Raw genomic sequence first — 18,590 nt, forward strand, 5'->3', positions numbered from 1 at the left:
TGCCATGCTGTGATGCAATAAGTGAGGATGCTTTCTATTGTGGACTGGCAAAAGGAGGTCATCAATTGTTGTTGAGAAACACTGACATACTATTATATGCCCAATTTCAGTCACTCAACCTATTTCTTCCAACATCCACTGAGATTCAACAGGCAGGTTATTCTGGTACAGGAGCAATCAACATCTTCCCATTCAAAACTGTCCATGCTCTTTAAGGAGCATGTCAGGGGCTGCATCAGAAGACAGACATTTATATTTACATTGTACACATTGTATTCATACGATTATGAGGCAACTGTTTAATTGTCTTCCATTGTTGTTACATTAAACGTTATCATTTAGCAACAACTTTTGAAAGCAGCCAAGGCTGCTTTCTTCACTTTGGCAGCATCTCAGTGTGTCTCATATTCAGATCTAAAATGTGTATGTCTAATATTCAGATCCCAAGCAGTCAGGCTCGTCTTCTGAGATGGAAAAGGGACAACCCAGAAATGTTTGTTCTTCTTGGTTTCTGTTGCACATTTGCTGCCATCCTGTGGAAACTGGGCGCCTAACAACTAGCATTTGGAAAGCCAACTTCTTCATTCTGCAGCTTTTAAACTGTAGTAGGGATAGGAGTTCTTGGTTAGAAACTTCCGCAAACACGAAGGCCAGCTAATCGTCGCGCGCATGTGCACGCCAGAAACCCAAAAAGGGAACGAGGGACACTGCACATGCCAGGTGACATGGCTGCCACTTCGGGCACGCGTGCCATAGGTTTGACATCATGATCATAGGATGTATAGCACATCAATTCCTATTATGCTCCAGTTAGCTGGATGATTGAGAGTTTATGAGAACTTCTAAACACTTGTATCTGGGCAGCTCCAGATTGGAGAAAGCTGATGTATTTTTAAGCGCAGGGTTTTTAGTGATGCTAGGGCAATGGGCCCAAAGGGACATCTGTTAAAATGCCCTAATATAATTGTGTGGTTCAGTAGTTCTCAACTTTGGCAGCTTTAAGATGGGTGGACCAAGTTCCAAAATTTCCCAGCCAGCCATGCCTAGGAGTCAAAGTCCACGCATCTTAAAGCTGCCAAGATTGAGAAACTCTGGTGTAGAGACTTTACAAATAGCATCCCATCTTTAAGAGCCTCTTCTACAATCAGATTTGAACAGCAAAACAAAATGAAAAATTCAGCCAGACAATACAGTCTGCTCTCTCTCTCCCTCCCTCCCTCCCTCAGCTTTCTTCCAATCCCAGCTTTCTGTGGCTGGGCTTCAGCTCCTCCTCACATTCCAGGCCTGCTGAAACTTCCCCTCAAAAATTCTCCAAAATGGAGCCGTCTCTGCCCCTAGCAACGCATACACTAAAAAGCTCAAAGCTGAAAAACAAGGTTTTCATTATTTTCATTTCTATGGTGTTATGCACAGTCTTGCTGGCCTTGCTGCAGCTCAAGTTCCTAAAACCCAGAAACAAAGACTTTTATTCCTTTGAAGTGGAGGATTGGAAAGGAAGGACCATGTCCTTGGAGAGATTCCGAGGCAAAGTAAGTAATTTCAATTTTTTTTCCAATGGTTAGGCAGAACTTGCTGCTGTATTCTTTCTGTGCAATAGTAGCACGTTAGGAATATTTGGAAAGGGAAATCTAAGGTACTGAAGTTAAAATGTAATACTTGCTGAGATCAACTGAAAAGTTTCAGTGGTTCATTTTCTCCACTATCTGATTTTAGGGACCAGGAGTATTCCCCTGGAAAAATGGACATCTACAAACTCTGCTTACATTTGCTTTATTTTATAATAAAATAAAAAAATGATGTAAGAACTGGCTTATCAAACCGGACTCTGTTGGTAACTATCAGATGCCTCTGCAAAGTTTAAAACCTGGATCATCTCCACATTTTAAACTTTGCAGAGGCACCTGATATTGACCAACAGAGTCTGGTTTGATAGGCCAGTTCTCATATTGTTCTTTATTTCATTATAAAGACTGCAAATGTAAGCATAGTCAGTAGGTGTGTGTTTTGGTTAGCGAACCAGTTGAATTCTTGAATTTGGTGCCTAAGTGTATACATTCATTTGAACAATTGAAGTTAGACTGTTCTTAATGCTTGTAATGCTAGGCAAACTTTTATTTCAGTGGGAGAAAGTTGTTTCATAAATTCACATAAACTAAAAAGGTAAAGGTTCCCCTCGCATATATGTGCTAGTCGTTCCCGACTCTAGGGGGCGGTGCTCATCTCTGTTTCAAAGCCGAAGAGCCAGTGCTGTCTGAAGTCGTCTCTGTGGTAATGTGGCCGGCATGACTAAACCCCAAAGGAGCACGGAACACTCTTACCTTCCCACCAAAGTGGTCTCTATTTTTTCTACTTGCATTTTTGATGTGCTTTTGAACTGCTAGGTTGGCAGAAGCTGGGACAAGTAATGGGAGCTCACTAGGGATTTGAACCGCCAAACTGATGACCTTTCTGATCGATAAACTCAGTGTCTTAGCCACTTAGACCTAAAAAGTGCTTTGCTTTGTCTGAATTGTAGGGTTTTCTTTTACTTAATACCTATGATTTAAATTCTGTTTATTTTTTTAAATAGTAAAACTGATCTGAACACTAGGCTGTTCTGCGCTGATAAATGATAAATAGCCAAGATAAATGAGATCGGAAGATACTTATCAGCAGCGATCTGATCAGCGTTCTTTTGTAATTTCTTTTCTAATTTTCTATTTTGTCTCAAGGCAGCTCTGGTTGTAAACGTGGCTAGTTACTGTCCGCACACAGAAAAAAATTACATCATGCTGCAGGAACTCCAGCGAGAGTTTGGATCATCCCATTTCACTGTGTTGGCCTTTCCTTGCAATCAGTTTGGGCAAATGGAGCCAGGTCTGAACGACGAGATCATTTATTTTGCTAAATCGAATTATAGAGTGACATTCCCCATCTTCAGTAAAATAAAAATCCTAGGTTCTGAAGCATCACCAGCTTTTAAATTTCTAATAGGTAAGTGTATGTCTCTCTTAAGCTGCATGTTATGTCTTTTAGTGCAGTGTTACTTTTAGGCAGAAACATATGCAGACTTCAGTTTCGTTAGATTTCCAGTTTCTGTTTAAAAAACTGTTTCTACTACCTAAATCTCTTCAAATATTCTATATCTGCAGTTTGAACTAGAATATATTTATCTACATTGTGCAGTTCTTTGCCTTCTCCTATGACTAATATCTGACAGCCAATGTGGTTTAGTAGTGGTTAAGGCATCAGGCTAGAAACTGGGAGGCTGTGAGTTCTAGTCTTAGGCATGCTGCATAACATTAGACCAGTTACTTTTGCTCAACCTTAGAAGGAGGGCAATGGAAAATTGGTTTAGAAAATCCTGCCAAGAAAACTGCAGAGGCTAGTCTAGGAAGTCTCCAGGAGTCAAAAGCTGCTTTGAAGGCACAGGCATATCACTAAACAGCCCACTACAAAATAGTGACTCTTACCTGTCTGAATGAAAAGATTGATTTGCCTAATTTATGCACCTTACAGAAGTCCGCTTTATTATTATTATTCCTAAATGAAGCTTTTGAATTTAAAATTGATACCAAGAAAAACAAGGAAGATCTGTGCATGGATAACAAGAAGTGCTTATATACCCAGTGCTTATTCTTGTGCACTCTAAGAATCTTTTTGGAATTCTTTTATTTTTTAAAAGAAACCAGATGGCTTGCACTCCCCGATGCAAAGATTCTGTGTGTATACATACACAAGTCTTTCCTAGGCTGGCACTGCCAGGTACACTGGAATTGTTCTGACATGTATAGGTGTAACAGGATCAAACTGAAAATCTATTATGAAGGTAGAGCAAATGAGGCAAGAGGAAGGCAAAGACTGAGAAAGTCACAGTTAAGTGGAGTTGATGAAATTCTCAAAAAGAAAGACGTAAGAAGTTTAAAGAATAAAACTTAGTACATTTGTACTGTACGAAGCAATATACAGATGTGGTAGAAACAAGAATGGCTTGATTGAAAGTATGAAGAATTATAGGCCTGATGGTAAACAGGTGGCACGCAGCACCCTCTCTGTGGGCATGTGAGCCATCGCCCCAGTTCAGCTTTGCTGTGCTTGCATGCGTACCTCCTACCAGACAGCTAGGGGGGGGGCGCAAGTGGGGCACATGGGACGTGCGGGGGCGCGTGCATGTGGGGGGAGCATGCAGGGGGAATGCATGCATGCATGGGACCATGCGCGCATTGCATTTTGTGGGTTCGGGTGCGTGTGCGCTTTGGGCACTCAGTCCAGAAAAAGTTAGTCATCACTGGTCTAAGCCATGAAGCTGAACAGATGATTTTGGGCCAGTCACTCCCAGCTCTAGAAATAAATCAAGGCAAAATTCCTTTTTTAAAAAAAATCACAATAACATTGCTTGGACAGCACAGGCCCCTACCCCTAAGTTTGATTAGATCTTTTATTGTCTTCTGCTTGTAATTTCACTGCTCAACAATTCTGGCTCCATTTCTGGAAAAAGAGTACACAAATATCAAATTAACTCTAGAGGCATTTCAATTTTTTTTTATAACAGCCACTGTTTTTTTTAATAGTAGAAGGAAGAAATATATCAATTTACCCAGCATTATTATTACTATTAATCTTCTCATAGTTCCTATCACCCAACTCCTACTTATGACTGTATGACTGTAACTTGTTGCTTGTATCGTTATGATTTATATTGTTTCCTAGTATGAGTTGATTGCTTATTTGACTATCATTAAGTGTTGTACCTTATGATTCTTGACAAATATATCTTTTTTTAATGTATACTGAGAGCATATGCACCAAGTACAAACTCCTTGTGTGTCCAATCACACTTGGCCAATAAAGAATTCTATTCTATTCTATTCTTATTCTGCAAAATTTCCAGAATTTTTTCTTCTCTAGTCAGTCTTTGATTATTTATTAACAAAAAGAGGATTGTGTGTCTTATCCCATGCTTTATATTATGAATAGAATAATTCTATTAAACTGGGCTAATCATTATGAGTACAGAACGTGACAATAATTATTTATATTGATTATTACTTTCGGGAATACTTTGGTATTGTTGAAGCTTCCGGATTGGTCAAGACGCATAATATCATACAACTTAGGACAAGCTGTTGGGGATTTTTTGTTAAGAGTTTTGGGGATTTTTTGTTAAGAGTTAAGAGGAAGAAAAGCATAGTTATTGGAGGTAGGCAGGGGAGGATAGGGAAATCAAAATGCAAGGAGAAAACAGTGCTAAGGAAATAGAATAATGGAACCGTCACTAGAAATAACATGGAAATTGACAGGTTATGATAAGTCTCACAGAGGAAGGGAAACCTGAAAAAATGATCAGATCTGAATATGAGTAGTTAGTACTGAGTTCACATATTGTTCTGAAATCAATTTTTAATTACAGACTTACAAGCATTCATTTAGTAACCATTTGGAGTTACAATGGCACTGAAAAACTGACTTGTGATCTTTTTCACACTTACGACCACTGCAGCATCCTCATTGTCATATGTTCAACATTCAGATACTGGCATGTATTTATGATGGTTGCAATGTCCCAGTCATATGACCCCCTTTTGTGACCTTCTGACCAGCAAAGTCAATGGGGGAAGTCAGATTCACCTAACAACAGTGTTACTAACTTAAAAACTATTGTCAGGGTTCCAAATAGCATCAGAGTCTAAGGCAAAGTATTAGTCAAAGTTCCAATTTATTAAGAGAGCCATGTTGGCACATCTGGGAAAATCAGGAATCTGAAAGCTTCCAGGTTTTCCCCACCTAGTTGAAAATTCAAGATCTTGCCTCACACCCACAAATCCATCACATGGTCCAATGTCCCACTGCCATGCTGGCAGTTTCACCCATCCAGTTCTGGTCAGGTGCAGAGGTGCAGAGACAAAGAATGACCTTGGCTTTCTAGAAAGAATTTTGTTTTGGCTGCACATTAAGTAACTCCGTACAATTCCCCCTCCCATTTCCCATAATAGAAAATACATACCGTGTTTTCCCCAAAATAAGACAGGGTCTTATTTTCTTTTGCCCCATGAAATATGGCCTTGGGCTTATTATAGGGGGAGGGCTTTTTGTTTTGGGGTTGCCGGGCAGCTGCTCCCTTGCGAGCGGGCTCCCGAAGAGCCGGGCACAGCCAAGGCACATGGTACTCTGCCCGCTCCCCAGCTCTCGCGGCTTGGTACATTTGGGATACCCCCTAGGTCAGTGCATGGAGCTCTGCCCGGTTGGAGAAGGGGGTTGCGCGAGCATCTGTTCTGCCCCCAGCAAGCATGCCTCCCAGCCTCACCATGCCCTGGCCCAGCCACTGCCGCTGCGCTCCGAGCATAACTTCTTCTCCGGCTTCCGAACTCCAAAACTCGGCTGCCGAGTCTTCCAGCAGTGGCCGCTCTAGGAGTGCGCTCTATGGTGTGGGCTGGCTGCTGGAAGACTCTCTGTCCGGAAGACTCTCTGTCCACCAGGAGGCCTAGGGAGCCCGCTTGCAAGGGGAGCAGCCACCTGGTAACTCCCCCTTCCGACCAGACAGAACCACTCCCCAACCTAGTGGTATCCTGAACGCGCCAAGCAATGTGAGTGCCTTGCCGCCCCCTACCACCACCCCGACTTCCACGGCTTGGTGCCTTCAGGATACCGCTAGGTCGGTGAGCGGAGAGGGGGGTTGTCCAGGGGGGCTTATTTTCGGTGGTGGGCTTATATTTTTGCCCACGCGGAAAATGTGGCAAGGCGTTAGTTTCAGGACAGGTCGTATTTTCGGGGAAACACGGTAGTAGAATAATAGAAAGTGTGACAGGCCAAGGATCCAAAAGAAAGATGGCTGCAGGCCTGACAACTACAATGATTCATTTAGTAACAGTGGCAAAAAAAAGGTCGTAAAATTGGGGGGGGGGACTCACTTAACTGTCTTGCTTAGCAACAGAAATCTTGGGCTCAATGGTGGTCACAGATGGAAGACTACCTGTACAAGCTGATAGTTTCAAATCAGTCTATAAAAAGAATGAGAAAATAAAATGCATAAACTTTGTTAATATTGATTAAAGCAGGATCCCAACTGAGTGCCTGCCTTTTTCCAAATCACATCCCTGCTGTCTGTGACCTAAAAGTGCTTCATCTTATGTTATTCCTGCAGATGCTTCTAAAAAGGAACCTAAGTGGAATTTCTGGAAATATCTCATCAGCCCTGAAGGTAAAGTCTTGAAATACCTGAAGCCTGAAGAACCCATAGAAAACATCAAGCAGGATATAGCCGCTCTGATTAGGGAGATCATTATAAAAAAGAGGGAAGACCTTTGAGGACGTCGCTGTGCCTTGTGGATCTACTGGGCAACTTCACCATCCAGCCTTAGTACATCCCTGCTCAAATATGGCAAAGGCTGAGCTATCAATGATCTTTCTTGACATTTAATGCCATGACAAACTGAGAAACAGAACTTTTCTGTTTAGAACAGGGGTGTCCAAACTTGGGAACTTTAAGACTTGTGGACTTCAACTCCCAGAATTCCCCAGCCAGCATGGCTGGCTGGGGAATTCTGGGAGTTGAAGTCCACAAGTCTTAAAGTTCCCAAGTTTGGACACCCCTGGTTTAGAACTACGAAGGATGCTGAGAGCAAAAGAAGTCAAGACTTTAATACAGGGGTGGGCTTCAAAAATTTCAGCCACAAGTTCTTTGCTTGGTTGCTGGGTGGGCCTGCCCATGGTGGGCGTGGCCTAGTCGGTCTCCTGCACCATGGTGGATGTGGCGTTTTCGCCTTCCCCAGGCTCTGGAGGCTTTCCTCGAGTCTCTGGAGGGCAAAAACTGCCTCCCCCAGGCTCCAGGGGCCTTCCGGGAGGCTCATTGTCCCCCCCTCCCCGAGCTTCCACGCGGGTCCTGCACTTTCCTTGCATCCCAAACTCCTGGGAAGGGCATGGGGGGGGGGGTTTGCAGGGATGGGGCGTGGTGGGAGGGGCCAGGCAGAGGTGGGATTTGGAGGTTCTCCAAACCGGCCATAACGTTAGCTACGGGTTCTCCCGAACCCGGGTGAACCTGTAGTAGCCCACCCCTGCTGTAATCGTGCCCTAAGCACTTTATCCAAATGAGCCTTGGACTCTACAAACATGGTTTACTGTGATATCTGATTATGACCAAAGTAAGAGACATTATGAGGGGGAAAGAGTTCATAATAAATATTGCTTTCCTAAATCAGTTCCTGCTATGATTTTACATACACACACAATTATTATGTTATTGTGACTTTATAGAGAGAAAAACAATTTGTGGCAATTAAAGGCATCAGACTAGAAACGGTAAGACTATGAGTTCTAGTTCTACCTTGGACATGAAGTCAGCTGAGTGCCCTTGGTCCAGTCATTCTCTCTCAGCGCTAGGAAGGATGCAAGAACTAATATGAACTATTTCTGTAGCAGTTACCAGGAGCCGAACCTAATACCAAGGAACACCTCCCCCCCATCCCAAAAGGTTACCGTATATTCCGCCGTATAAGGCGACTGGACCTTTAAGACAACCCCCTAATTTCAGGCGCCCGTGAGCTGGCTGAAGGCCCCCGCACTGCCGGGCTTTTGTAGTTTGAGCTCAGCGCCTTCCTCCTCCAGACCGCTAGCCAGACCTTACTAAGCCATCCCAGCACTCATCCATCTACGTACCCAGGTGAGGAGCGCCGAGGTTAACGATTGAAAGTTCGGCGTCTGAGCTGGTGGCAGCGTGGCTTTTTGCTTAGCGGCATTGCTTTTTCTTTTGTTTGGGTTTTTTTTTTTGTATGGTCTTTCTTATACCCAGCGTATAAGACGACCCCCGATTTTTGAAATAATTTTTTGGAGTTAAAAAGTCATCTTATAGACCGGAAAATACAGTAGGGTTTTAAAGTTTTAAGGAGAAACACTGGCCTAAGCATTGCTGACTTTGCTCTGACTGTTCTATGATGGTAAAGCTTTAATGAAAGGGAAAAGTTTAGCAATAATCCAAATATTAATACTGAATCTCTGGATAATCCTTGTCCTTAAGCAGCCCAATCAATAAAACACCTTATATACAGGTAGTCCTCAACTTACAAGCACAATTGAGCCCAAAATTTCTGTTGCTAAGTGAGACAGTTGTTAAGTAAGTTTTGCCCATTTCTTGGCACAAGTATTAAGTGAATCACTGCAGCTAAGTTAATAATACAATTGTTAAGTGAATCTGGCTTCCGCATTGACTTTGCTTGTCAGAAGGTTGCAAAAGGTGATCACATGACCCCGGGACACTCCAACCGTCATAAATATGAGTCAGTTACCAAGCATCTGAAATTTCATCATGTGACGATGGAGATGTTGCAATGGTCGTACGTGTGAAAAATGGTCATGTCACTTTTTTCATTGCCATTGTAACTTCAAACAGTCACTAAATGAACTGTTGTAAGACGAGGATTACCTATACTAAGAAGAATTGCAAATCCATTTAATGCATATGAGCTGAGATTCATTTTCATACTGGAAATGAAAATAAAATAAGTACATACGATCTACAATTAATTTTGGCAATACGTAAGCTACTTTGGCAAACACCTGTCTTCCAAGCCAATCTGGAACAAAATAAATTAAAATCTTAATGCACTTTTTCACAGCACTGCAGATCTTAAAAGTGTTTAATTACAATGACGGCTATCGCCCTTCCCTCCCTACAAGCAAATGTAACTTATTAGCCCCCAAACGAAGTTAAATTGTGCAATAATATGGAAGTGTACTTAGTTGCTGGAATATGTACAACAGCTAACTAAGAGGTACACTGCCAAACCATCCCACAAGGAGACAGAACACACGTAGTAGTATAAACTGATAGTATATCAGAATGAGGAGCATCAAAGAAACTTCCATTGAATATTTAGTGCACAGAAAAATATTTTCAGTGTTTCCTATAAACCTGTGAGCTAGCCTAATAATAAGAGAAATATCCCAACATGGATCATTTGTAGATAGCAATAACAATAGCAATAGCACTTATATACCGCTTCACCGTGCTTTATACATTCCTATCAGTGGTGGATTGCAGGCGGTATGCCCCGGTATGGGAGTATTGGAGCCTGCTGGAGCACCAAGTACCGTTCTGGTACGGTGCTCCGGAAGGCCCACCCACCCGCCCTCGCTCCTTACCTGTCTTTAAAATCTTCGGGGCTTACGCGCATGGCGCTTACAGCACCTGCGCAATGCTCCGCTGAGCAGCTGGAGCGTCACAGAAGCTCACGGAGGCATCGCTGGACAGTAAGTTGCATGCGCGCGCTGCATGTGTCCATGTGGATGACGCCGGGCCCGTTCCAACCGTAGCGGTTGGAACGGGATCCGGGACCCACCACTGATCCCTATCTAAGTGATTTATCAAGTCAGCATACTCCCTCGAAAAATCTGGATCCTCATTTTACCTCAGAAGGATGGAAGGCTGAGTCAACCTTGAGCGAAGGACAATATATTCTATTTCACATTGCAGGATCGAAAAATTGAACTCCTGGCAGTTCCAGCAGAGTTAGCCAGCAATACTGCATTCTAACCACTGTGCCATCACGCATAATGTTAGAATGTTAAACACTAATAAATCTTCTTGATGACAAACAGTTTTTGAATATTTTGCTACACCGAGTCATTGATGATCAAAATATGTGCCGTAGGCTGGCAGCTGAATGTCAGCTGGTGCCGTCTGGATATCCATCCAGCTAACAATACACTGCCATTCCACTACACACACAACTTTATGTTATTCTCTCTCTGACAACCAACAGTTCCTGCAACAGGTAGCAGTGTGGTAGCGACTGCTAGAATTAAACAAAGCAGCCATCTAATTCTACACTGCCTATCAGTCACAGGTTGCATCACGCCAGAGGATAGGTCCTTGATGCACAAATTCTCCAGCCATCAAGATGGGTAAAAATAATACTATAATCAAATATTTATTTCTAAATAGAGGGTTCATAACAAGAAGACATGAAGATTAGGAAGACTGCAACTAAATATGAAAATACTATTCTTGCCTCCCTTCATTGATTCTCTGAAATGTTTTATAATTTTTAATGATTATCTAGGTTCTAATATAAAATGTTGTAAAGTTGTTATCTTGTACTGTGCTAAAAAGAGTAAGAAGTCAATGCCTTTTTCTTTCCCCCCTTTTTTCTATTTTTATTTTTCTTTGTATTTTATACGTTGATAAAACAATAAAAGTTATCTATATTTTTAAAAATGGTAAATTGCACATATTTTATCCAGAAACTTAGAGCATATAGCCCAAATAATGAACAGACTTTAGGGATGAGATTCAAAGAACTTCGAAGTTGATTTGAATGGAAGACTCAAATGCCTCTGAGTTGATCCTGAAATCCAAATTAGCAGAATTCAACAATTGTATTGCCTCAATCAATTCAGGTTTCTGAATCCATTCAAATCAGATTTATTTTCCTATCTGAAAGAGGTTGAAACAATTGGATTTCTTAAATAGACCAGAGGGGTTAATTAATCCAATGGATGGATTCACAAGGACACACTTCCATGATTTCTGCAGCATGTTGGAATGCAGCACTCTGGAGTGCAACCAGCTGCTGTAACACAAAAGGAATTCAAACAGCCAGCTAGTACTGCACTGCCAAAGTGACACACATCTCTTCTCATGTTCAAAGTTTCCTTCTCATCGTATTATTCCATTCAATTTATTTCATCATTCTTCTTGCACCAGTGACTCTGGGAATATTGATGCAATTAAAAATAATACAGACACAGAATAAAAAGAATAAACATCAACAATAATAACAATAAACTACAGGTTCATTTAACTCTGCAAGTCCCAGGCCTGAGAGAACAGCCAGGTCTTAAAAGATTTTCCCAAAAAACCCAGCAGGATTAGGACCAACCTTTCCCATTTAAAATTACTAATACTTCTAAGGCTTTCCCAATAATAAATTGTTATAATCAGCCTGTCAATAATGATAGTTTATGCCATTAGGCCAAGAGTGTTCAGGGAGAGAGGAGAGGAGGTGTCAAAAAATTCAAGATGGCAGGCATAACTTTCAGTCAACTTAGAACACAGGTTAGATGCCTGAGTAGGAAATGGAAAAAGTTTATGACAATATATTTGCCCATTCCCTTTGCGAGCTCTAGATATTGATAAAGGTGGACCTTTGATATTACCCAAGACTCTTATGTTCATCCCTCTGCAATTTTACAATACAATACAATAGTAGAGTTGGAAGGGACCTTGGAGGTCTTCTAGTCCAACCCCCTGCCTAGGCAGGAAACCCTATACCGTTTCAGACAAATGGCTATCCAACATCTTCTTAAAGACTTCCAGTGTTGGGGCATTCACAACTTCTGGAGGCAAGCTGTTCCACTGTTCTAACTGTCAGGAAATTTCTCCTCAGTTCTAAGTTGTTTCTCTCCTTGATTAGTTTCCACCCATTGCTTCTTGTTCTACCTTCAGGTGCCTTGGAAAATAGTTTGACTCCCTCTTCTTTGTGGCAACCCCTGAGATATTGGAACAGTGCTATCATGTCTCCCCTAGTCCTTCTTTTCATTAAACTAGACATACCCAGTTCCTGCAACCGTTCTTCATATGTTTTAGTCTCCAGTCCCCTAATCATCTTTGTTGCTCTTCTCTGCACTCTTTCTAGAGTCTCCACATCTTTTTTACATTGTGGTGACCTTCAGTGTTTTGAGATCGTGGCTTGTGGTATTTTTGTAATAGCTGCATAAAATGATGAATTTCAGCAAACACATTTGTTTGCCTTCATTGCATTATTATACCTTTGTTGGCTTAATTATGATCTGCTGTACATATATATGATTTGATAAATGCATGCAGGTGAACAAAATGTTAAACCAAAATTAATTAATAATTATGATATAGCACAATTGTGGGACCCAGTGTATATACAGCTAATCCTTGACTTGTCTTGCTTAGCAACAGAAATTTTGGGCTCCATTGTGGTCATAAATCGAGGACCTGTACGTACATGCAAGATCATTTCAACAAATATAGTACCTTACAGGACAAAAAAGTGTTATTCTCTCCCTCACAAATTTCTCTCCCTCACACACACATCTTTCATAGAACATACAGTATTACAAAGAATACACACTGCAGAGTTCACTGCAACTCTACAAAGTCTTACCTTAGTAAACTTTAGCAAACTTTGTTTTCTGGTCTGTCTGAGATTGGTCCCAAGTGGTCTCATGATTTTTTTTCCTTTAAAATAAGAATATAGTAAATATCTATATATCACTTTTTATATCCCATTTGAACTGTAGAAATCCCAGCCCTTATTTTCAAAGGCTTGTAACTCTTTTGCTTTCATATTTGTTCAGACAGAGATTTCTAAACCTCTCGTTTTCTTCAGCTCACATACACATACTGTATATACTTGCTGTACATTTTATGTCGGGTGAATAAATGTTCAATTTAGCTACCTTGTAAGTTTGACTACACCAGGAAAAATAAATGATTTTATGTTATAACATCACCTGGAGCCTGCTGATTACGGTATGTTTCATATTCATCAGGATGTGTTTTATATTTAAGGACTTTAAGCAGACAGGATCCTACATATATCCCACCTTTATTGTCCTTTGTCCACCAAGGCGACATGCCCTAACCAATCATAACTGATCCCAAAGATAGCAGCAGAATGAGACCTAATTTGTACTTGGAAAGGAGACCACTAAGAAATTCCAAACCTTTAGACTAACTTGGGGGATTTAAACATATCTAGAAGTCATCTGGGTTGTGGTAAACCAGTTTTATATTGCTGCAAGTTATCTATGAAATCACTGATAGTCAAAACAGAAAGGAAACATCACCTTCAATAATTATCCCGCTATTTCTCCCAGCTTTATAATTGCCCCTTCCTAAAACATTAAAAAGATATTAAAGATCCACCGGCCATTTAATTTTATCCCTGTGTCTTGTCATACACCACCAGCGGAAGTGTCGTTGCCTTTTTGTGTTTCTAATCCAAATCGTAACCAACCACCATATACTATATATAGTAAAGGAAGAATACTTCTGAGTAAATAGGTGTAAGACCTAAATAATGGATGATTCCCATAGACTGACAATCCAGCCAACAGCTAAGCGGCTGAATCGCTTTTTAAAAAGAGGAAGCCAAGCTGCTGCTGAGCGGACAGGACTGAGATTTACCCACAATACGTCTTCATCTGTCTTGACCCTCCGGGATGCGCATCTTTCTAACTTCCACTCCACTTCTGAAGAGAATTACTTAGCTTTGCTTACGCTGAACAACCGCATTGCTTTTCAGAAATGCAATCCATCCACCCAGAGCCTTCCCTTCTGCGACGATGAATTAACTTCCCCAGCATTTGCGACCACCTAATTTTGCCTACTGTTCCTGTAGATCATTAGGGAGTCGTGTTCTTAAACAGATTAACAGAGTTGGAAGGGACCTTATAGGTCATCTAGTCCAACCCCCGACCCGACCCGCTCAAACAGGAGACCGTACACCATTTCTGACAAACTTCCTGACTTTTTTTTAAAAGGGGGGGGTGGCGCTTTGGGTATCAAGATCCCGTGCGGAGCCGCCCACTGCCTTACTCTGTTCCCAGACCCCAATGAAGCCCCATTTCGACGGAATCGTTTTAAAGAGACCAAACAAGCGGCAAGCGAAGCGGGAATTCCTCGCTCTGGCTCCCGATTGGCTGCCTAGTTCTCTGACGACAGAAAGCTCCCCTTCCGTGGGAACGTCGCGGCGCGCAACGTTGGGTGGCGGCGGGCTCTTTTGCGTCTTTGCTGCGGGCTAGGCCGCGATATCCCGGGCAAAGACCCGCTTCGGCTGCGAAAACGTGGAGATGCCTCTATTGTCCATCACGGGACAGCGCGGGGAGCGCTTTCATAACCGCGGCAAAGAGCGCGGCGGCGGGCGAAGAAGCGGGGAAGGGAGTTCGAAAATCCTATTTGTTGTGCTCCGTATAGGATGGCGGAGTTTTGGAAGGGGGAAAGATCCCGAAATTCCAGTTTTTGGGGTTTGAATGCTTTTAAAAGCATTCAACAACAGCAGCAAACAGTTGTGATTCTGCTCTGAATGGGTTTCCAAGGATGATGTCAAGGCCCAGAATTGGCAAATCGGACTATAGGAAAGGATTGCACTGAAGGATCCCTGGCCAAGGCTCTTCAGCCATTCATTCCCTCGCAGGGGGACTTCATTTCAGTTACTTTATTTTCCCATTATTCGTTTCGCTCATCTATTGCAGGGGTGTCCAAACTTGGGAACTTTAAGACTTGTGGACTTCAACTCCCAGAATTCCCCAGCCAGCATAGCTGGCTGGGGAATTCTGGGAGTTGAAGTCCACAAGTCTTAAAGTTCCCAAGTTTGGACACCCCTGATCTATTGGGAGATGGGGAGGCTGAGAGCGCTCAGGCTCATCAGGCTGTTTTCTTCCTTTCTGTATTTGGATTGTAAAATTAGTTATTTTTCTAAAGCTGTTTTAGGCTTCTTCCAAAGGTGGTGCTCCTCAAAGCTCCAGCTTGCAACTTCTTGATTGTACATCGGTGTTTTTCAAAACTCAGCAGCTTTAAGATGTGTGGACTTCAAATCCCAGAAGTCCGCACATATGGTAGGTTGTCCAGCACATGGCATACAGTAGTTTTGACTTGAGTGTGGCTCCACGAAGAACAAATCCACCTGGAAGAGGTAAAATCATTTGATGAAAAGAACCACATTTGCCCTTAGGCCCAGAATCTAGATTATGGAAAAAAGTAAAATGCCTAAATCATCATAGCTTTCTTTAAAAAAAAAAACAGAAGCAAAGTCACTTTCCCTAAACTTATTTTGTGAACTTGGAACCTAGAACCAGGCTATGTCAGCTTACTTTGTTGTGGTTAGTTGCAAAGTCGTCTGACCCATCGTGACTCCATGGACAACGTTCCTCCGGGCCTTCCTATCCTCTACCATCTTCTGGAGTCCATTAAATTTCACGCCTACTGCTTCAGTGACTCCATCCAGTGACTCATTCTCTGTCTTCCCCTTTTTTCCCCCTCAATCTTTCCCAGCATTAGGCTCTTCTCCAGTGATTCCTTCCTTCTCATTAGGTGGCCAAAGTATTTGAGTTTCATCTTCAGGATCTGGGCCTTCTAAAGAGCAGTCAGGGTTGATCTCTTCTAGGACTGATTGGTTTGATCACTTTGCAGTCCAAGGGACTTGCAGGAGTCTTCTCCAGCACCAGGGTTTACTTTAAACATCAGTAAATGAAATCATACTACCAAATAGGAATGAAATGTATTTGTCTTGAGAACACACATTTAATTTTATTACTTTTTTTGATAAATCAAAGAATATGACTACATAGACTCAACTGATAGGTAAGAAATTTAAGTGCTGAATTTGAGCAGAGGAGACATTCACCTACCTGAAGCAAGTAAGCAATATTCTCGTCCCTCATTCAAGACAACGTAATAAAGAAGCCAGATGAAGCAAAGCATCCTAAAAGTGTTTCTCACCCCACACAAACATTAAAAAATATCTCTCAGCTTATGACTATCATTTAAAATCATTTAAAGTTCTGACAAATTCCTCCAAAAGGTACTTATGATGCAATTCTGAGCCCCCTTGCCGTCACATCTGCATTTCAAGTATTTGACAACCTACCCGCATTTACAGCTGTCCATAACATCCTGTGGTCACATGACTGAATTATGATTTATTTATTTTTGCTGAAAACCAAAATTCCAGTTTCTGGGGGAAAAATGCTCCATAGCAAACAATGGGTTTGCTTAATGAATGCAAAAAAGTAATAAAATTGGTTTGGTCGTGTTTACCATCATGACTTGCGACCACAATTGGCAGGCTTCATTACAGACATAACTTGAGAACTACCCATATATATGTATAAAAGGCAACCTTTTTCTGCCTTTTCAGGAAATTCAAAACCCTGAGAAGTAATAGGGAATTCAGCCCTAGCTTATTCTGTCCTGATGCACCTCACACAAAGATTCTCCAGAAGCACATCTTCCAAACAGGTTTTGGATTTTTAGCTGGAAACCAGGCCTTAGGTACAGTTGTATTCCTTAAAATATAGGTGAGAAGTGCGGAAAATATACTTTGCAGATGTTCTGAAACATTTTTCTTTTTAAAAATAATTTAGATGCTGTTTTAAGATTCATTTCACCAGGCTAATATTCCATTCAGTAATATACAGTATATACAAATTCAAAAATAAGTCACTGCTTAACTCTTACAATACAATACAATACAATAGTAGAGTTGGAAGGGACCTTGGAGGTCTTCTAGTCCAACCCCCTGCCTAGGCAGGAAACCCTATACCGTTTCAGGCAAATGGCTATCGTCATAAGAGACCATTAAAAATAAATCTAAGGAACGTATATGAGCCTTCAAATTCCAAACTGTAGATATTAGCCAAGATTGCTCAACTTTGAGACAATGTTCTAGCTCACATATTTAAGAAACTAAGAAAAGAAAATCATGAATAGAATTTCATGAAGCAATCAGTTTAAATTGCAGCATTCTGGTTGAACTAGTTATAGTTTGGATTTATCCCAAAATAGTTAGGGTTGAGTGGAGATTTGAGAATTTACAAAAATAACAAAAGGAGTAAACAAATAAAGTGTTCCTATAGATGAAGTCTATGTTAAAAAAAATTAATCCCCCACGTAGAAAATCAAATGTATTTTCTATACGGAGATAAGCGTTTTGTGCACGGAAACATTCTGTCATGAGAGTGACTCCCATTGCACTGTGAATAACACTCAGGGACATGGAAGGGGGTGGCAATGGATTTGGCCCAAATTCACCCCTCCAAGGTGGACTGGAATAAACCCTGCCTGAAACCCTGAAGAATTTTGCTACCACTTGGTGTCCCTACAGAGCTAGACAATTTTAAGATGTGTGAACTTGAAGTCCCAGAATTACCCCATTAACATGGCTGAGGAATTCTGGGAGTTGAAGTGCATATATCTTAAACTGCCAAGGTTGAGAAATACTGGCCAGTATGGTCAGGACACAGCAATTTTCTTTGCTCATCCATGGTACAAATATACACTGTGTCCCTATCATTGCTTTCATCTCTACCAAGGCATGGATGAAAGTCTTAAATAAGTTGAAACAAGATGTACTCATACAAAAGTAGTATTTCCTCTTAAGCCAGATGTATTCAGTTACCATTGCAAAGTGTGGGGAAAATGAATTATACTTTTATACAATACAATACAATAGCAGAATTGGAAGGGACCTTGGAGGTCTTCTAGTCCAAACCACTGCCTACACAGGAAACCCTATATTGTTTCAGACAAATGGCTATCCAACATCTTCTTAAAGACTTCCAGTGTTGGGGCATTCACAACTTCTGGAGGCAAGCTGTTCCACTGATTAATTGTTCTAACTGTCAGGAAGTTTCTCCTCAGTTCTAAGTTGCTTCTCTCCTTGATTAGTGTCCACCCATTGCTTCTTGTTCTGTCCACAGGTGCCTTGGAGAATAGTTTGACTCCCTCTTCTTTGTGGCAACCCCTGAGATATTGGAACACTGCTGTCATGTCTCCCCTAGTCCTTCTTTCTCTTAAGCTAAACATACCCAGTTCCTGCAACCGTTCTTCATATGTTTTAGTCTCCAGTCCCCTAATCATCTTT

The 18,590-nt window shown here is 41.5% G+C and overlaps 1 protein-coding gene across 1 annotated transcript; it reads left to right on the forward strand.

Moving 5' to 3' along the window:
- Nucleotides 1–1,308: 1,308 nt before the first annotated feature.
- GPX8 (glutathione peroxidase 8 (putative)) lies at nucleotides 1,309–7,456 on the forward strand. The gene is made up of 3 exons (XM_081940047.1): nucleotides 1,309–1,529; nucleotides 2,712–2,973; nucleotides 7,121–7,456. The coding sequence occupies exons 1-3, from the start codon at nucleotides 1,317–1,319 to the stop codon at nucleotides 7,282–7,284; spliced, it is 639 nt and encodes a 212-aa protein (XP_081796173.1). The 5' UTR covers nucleotides 1,309–1,316; the 3' UTR covers nucleotides 7,285–7,456.
- The last annotated feature ends 11,134 nt before the right edge of the window (nucleotides 7,457–18,590 follow it).

This window comes from Natrix helvetica, assembly GCF_964273705.1.
Source record: "Natrix helvetica genome assembly, chromosome: 2".
NCBI lineage: Eukaryota > Metazoa > Chordata > Lepidosauria > Squamata > Natricidae > Natrix > Natrix helvetica.

What these genes read in the sequence shown, in the direction of transcription:
- GPX8 (XM_081940047.1), top strand. Translation starts at nt 1,317, where the DNA reads ATGGAGCCGTCTCTGCCCCTAGCAACGCATACACTAAAAAGCTCAAAG. An exon ending in TGGAGAGATTCCGAGGCAAA is followed by an intron (nt 1,530 to 2,711) that starts GTAAGTAATTTC and finishes TTTTGTCTCAAG; the next exon opens with GCAGCTCTGGTTGTAAACGT. An exon ending in AGCTTTTAAATTTCTAATAG is followed by an intron (nt 2,974 to 7,120) that starts GTAAGTGTATGT and finishes TTATTCCTGCAG; the next exon opens with ATGCTTCTAAAAAGGAACCT.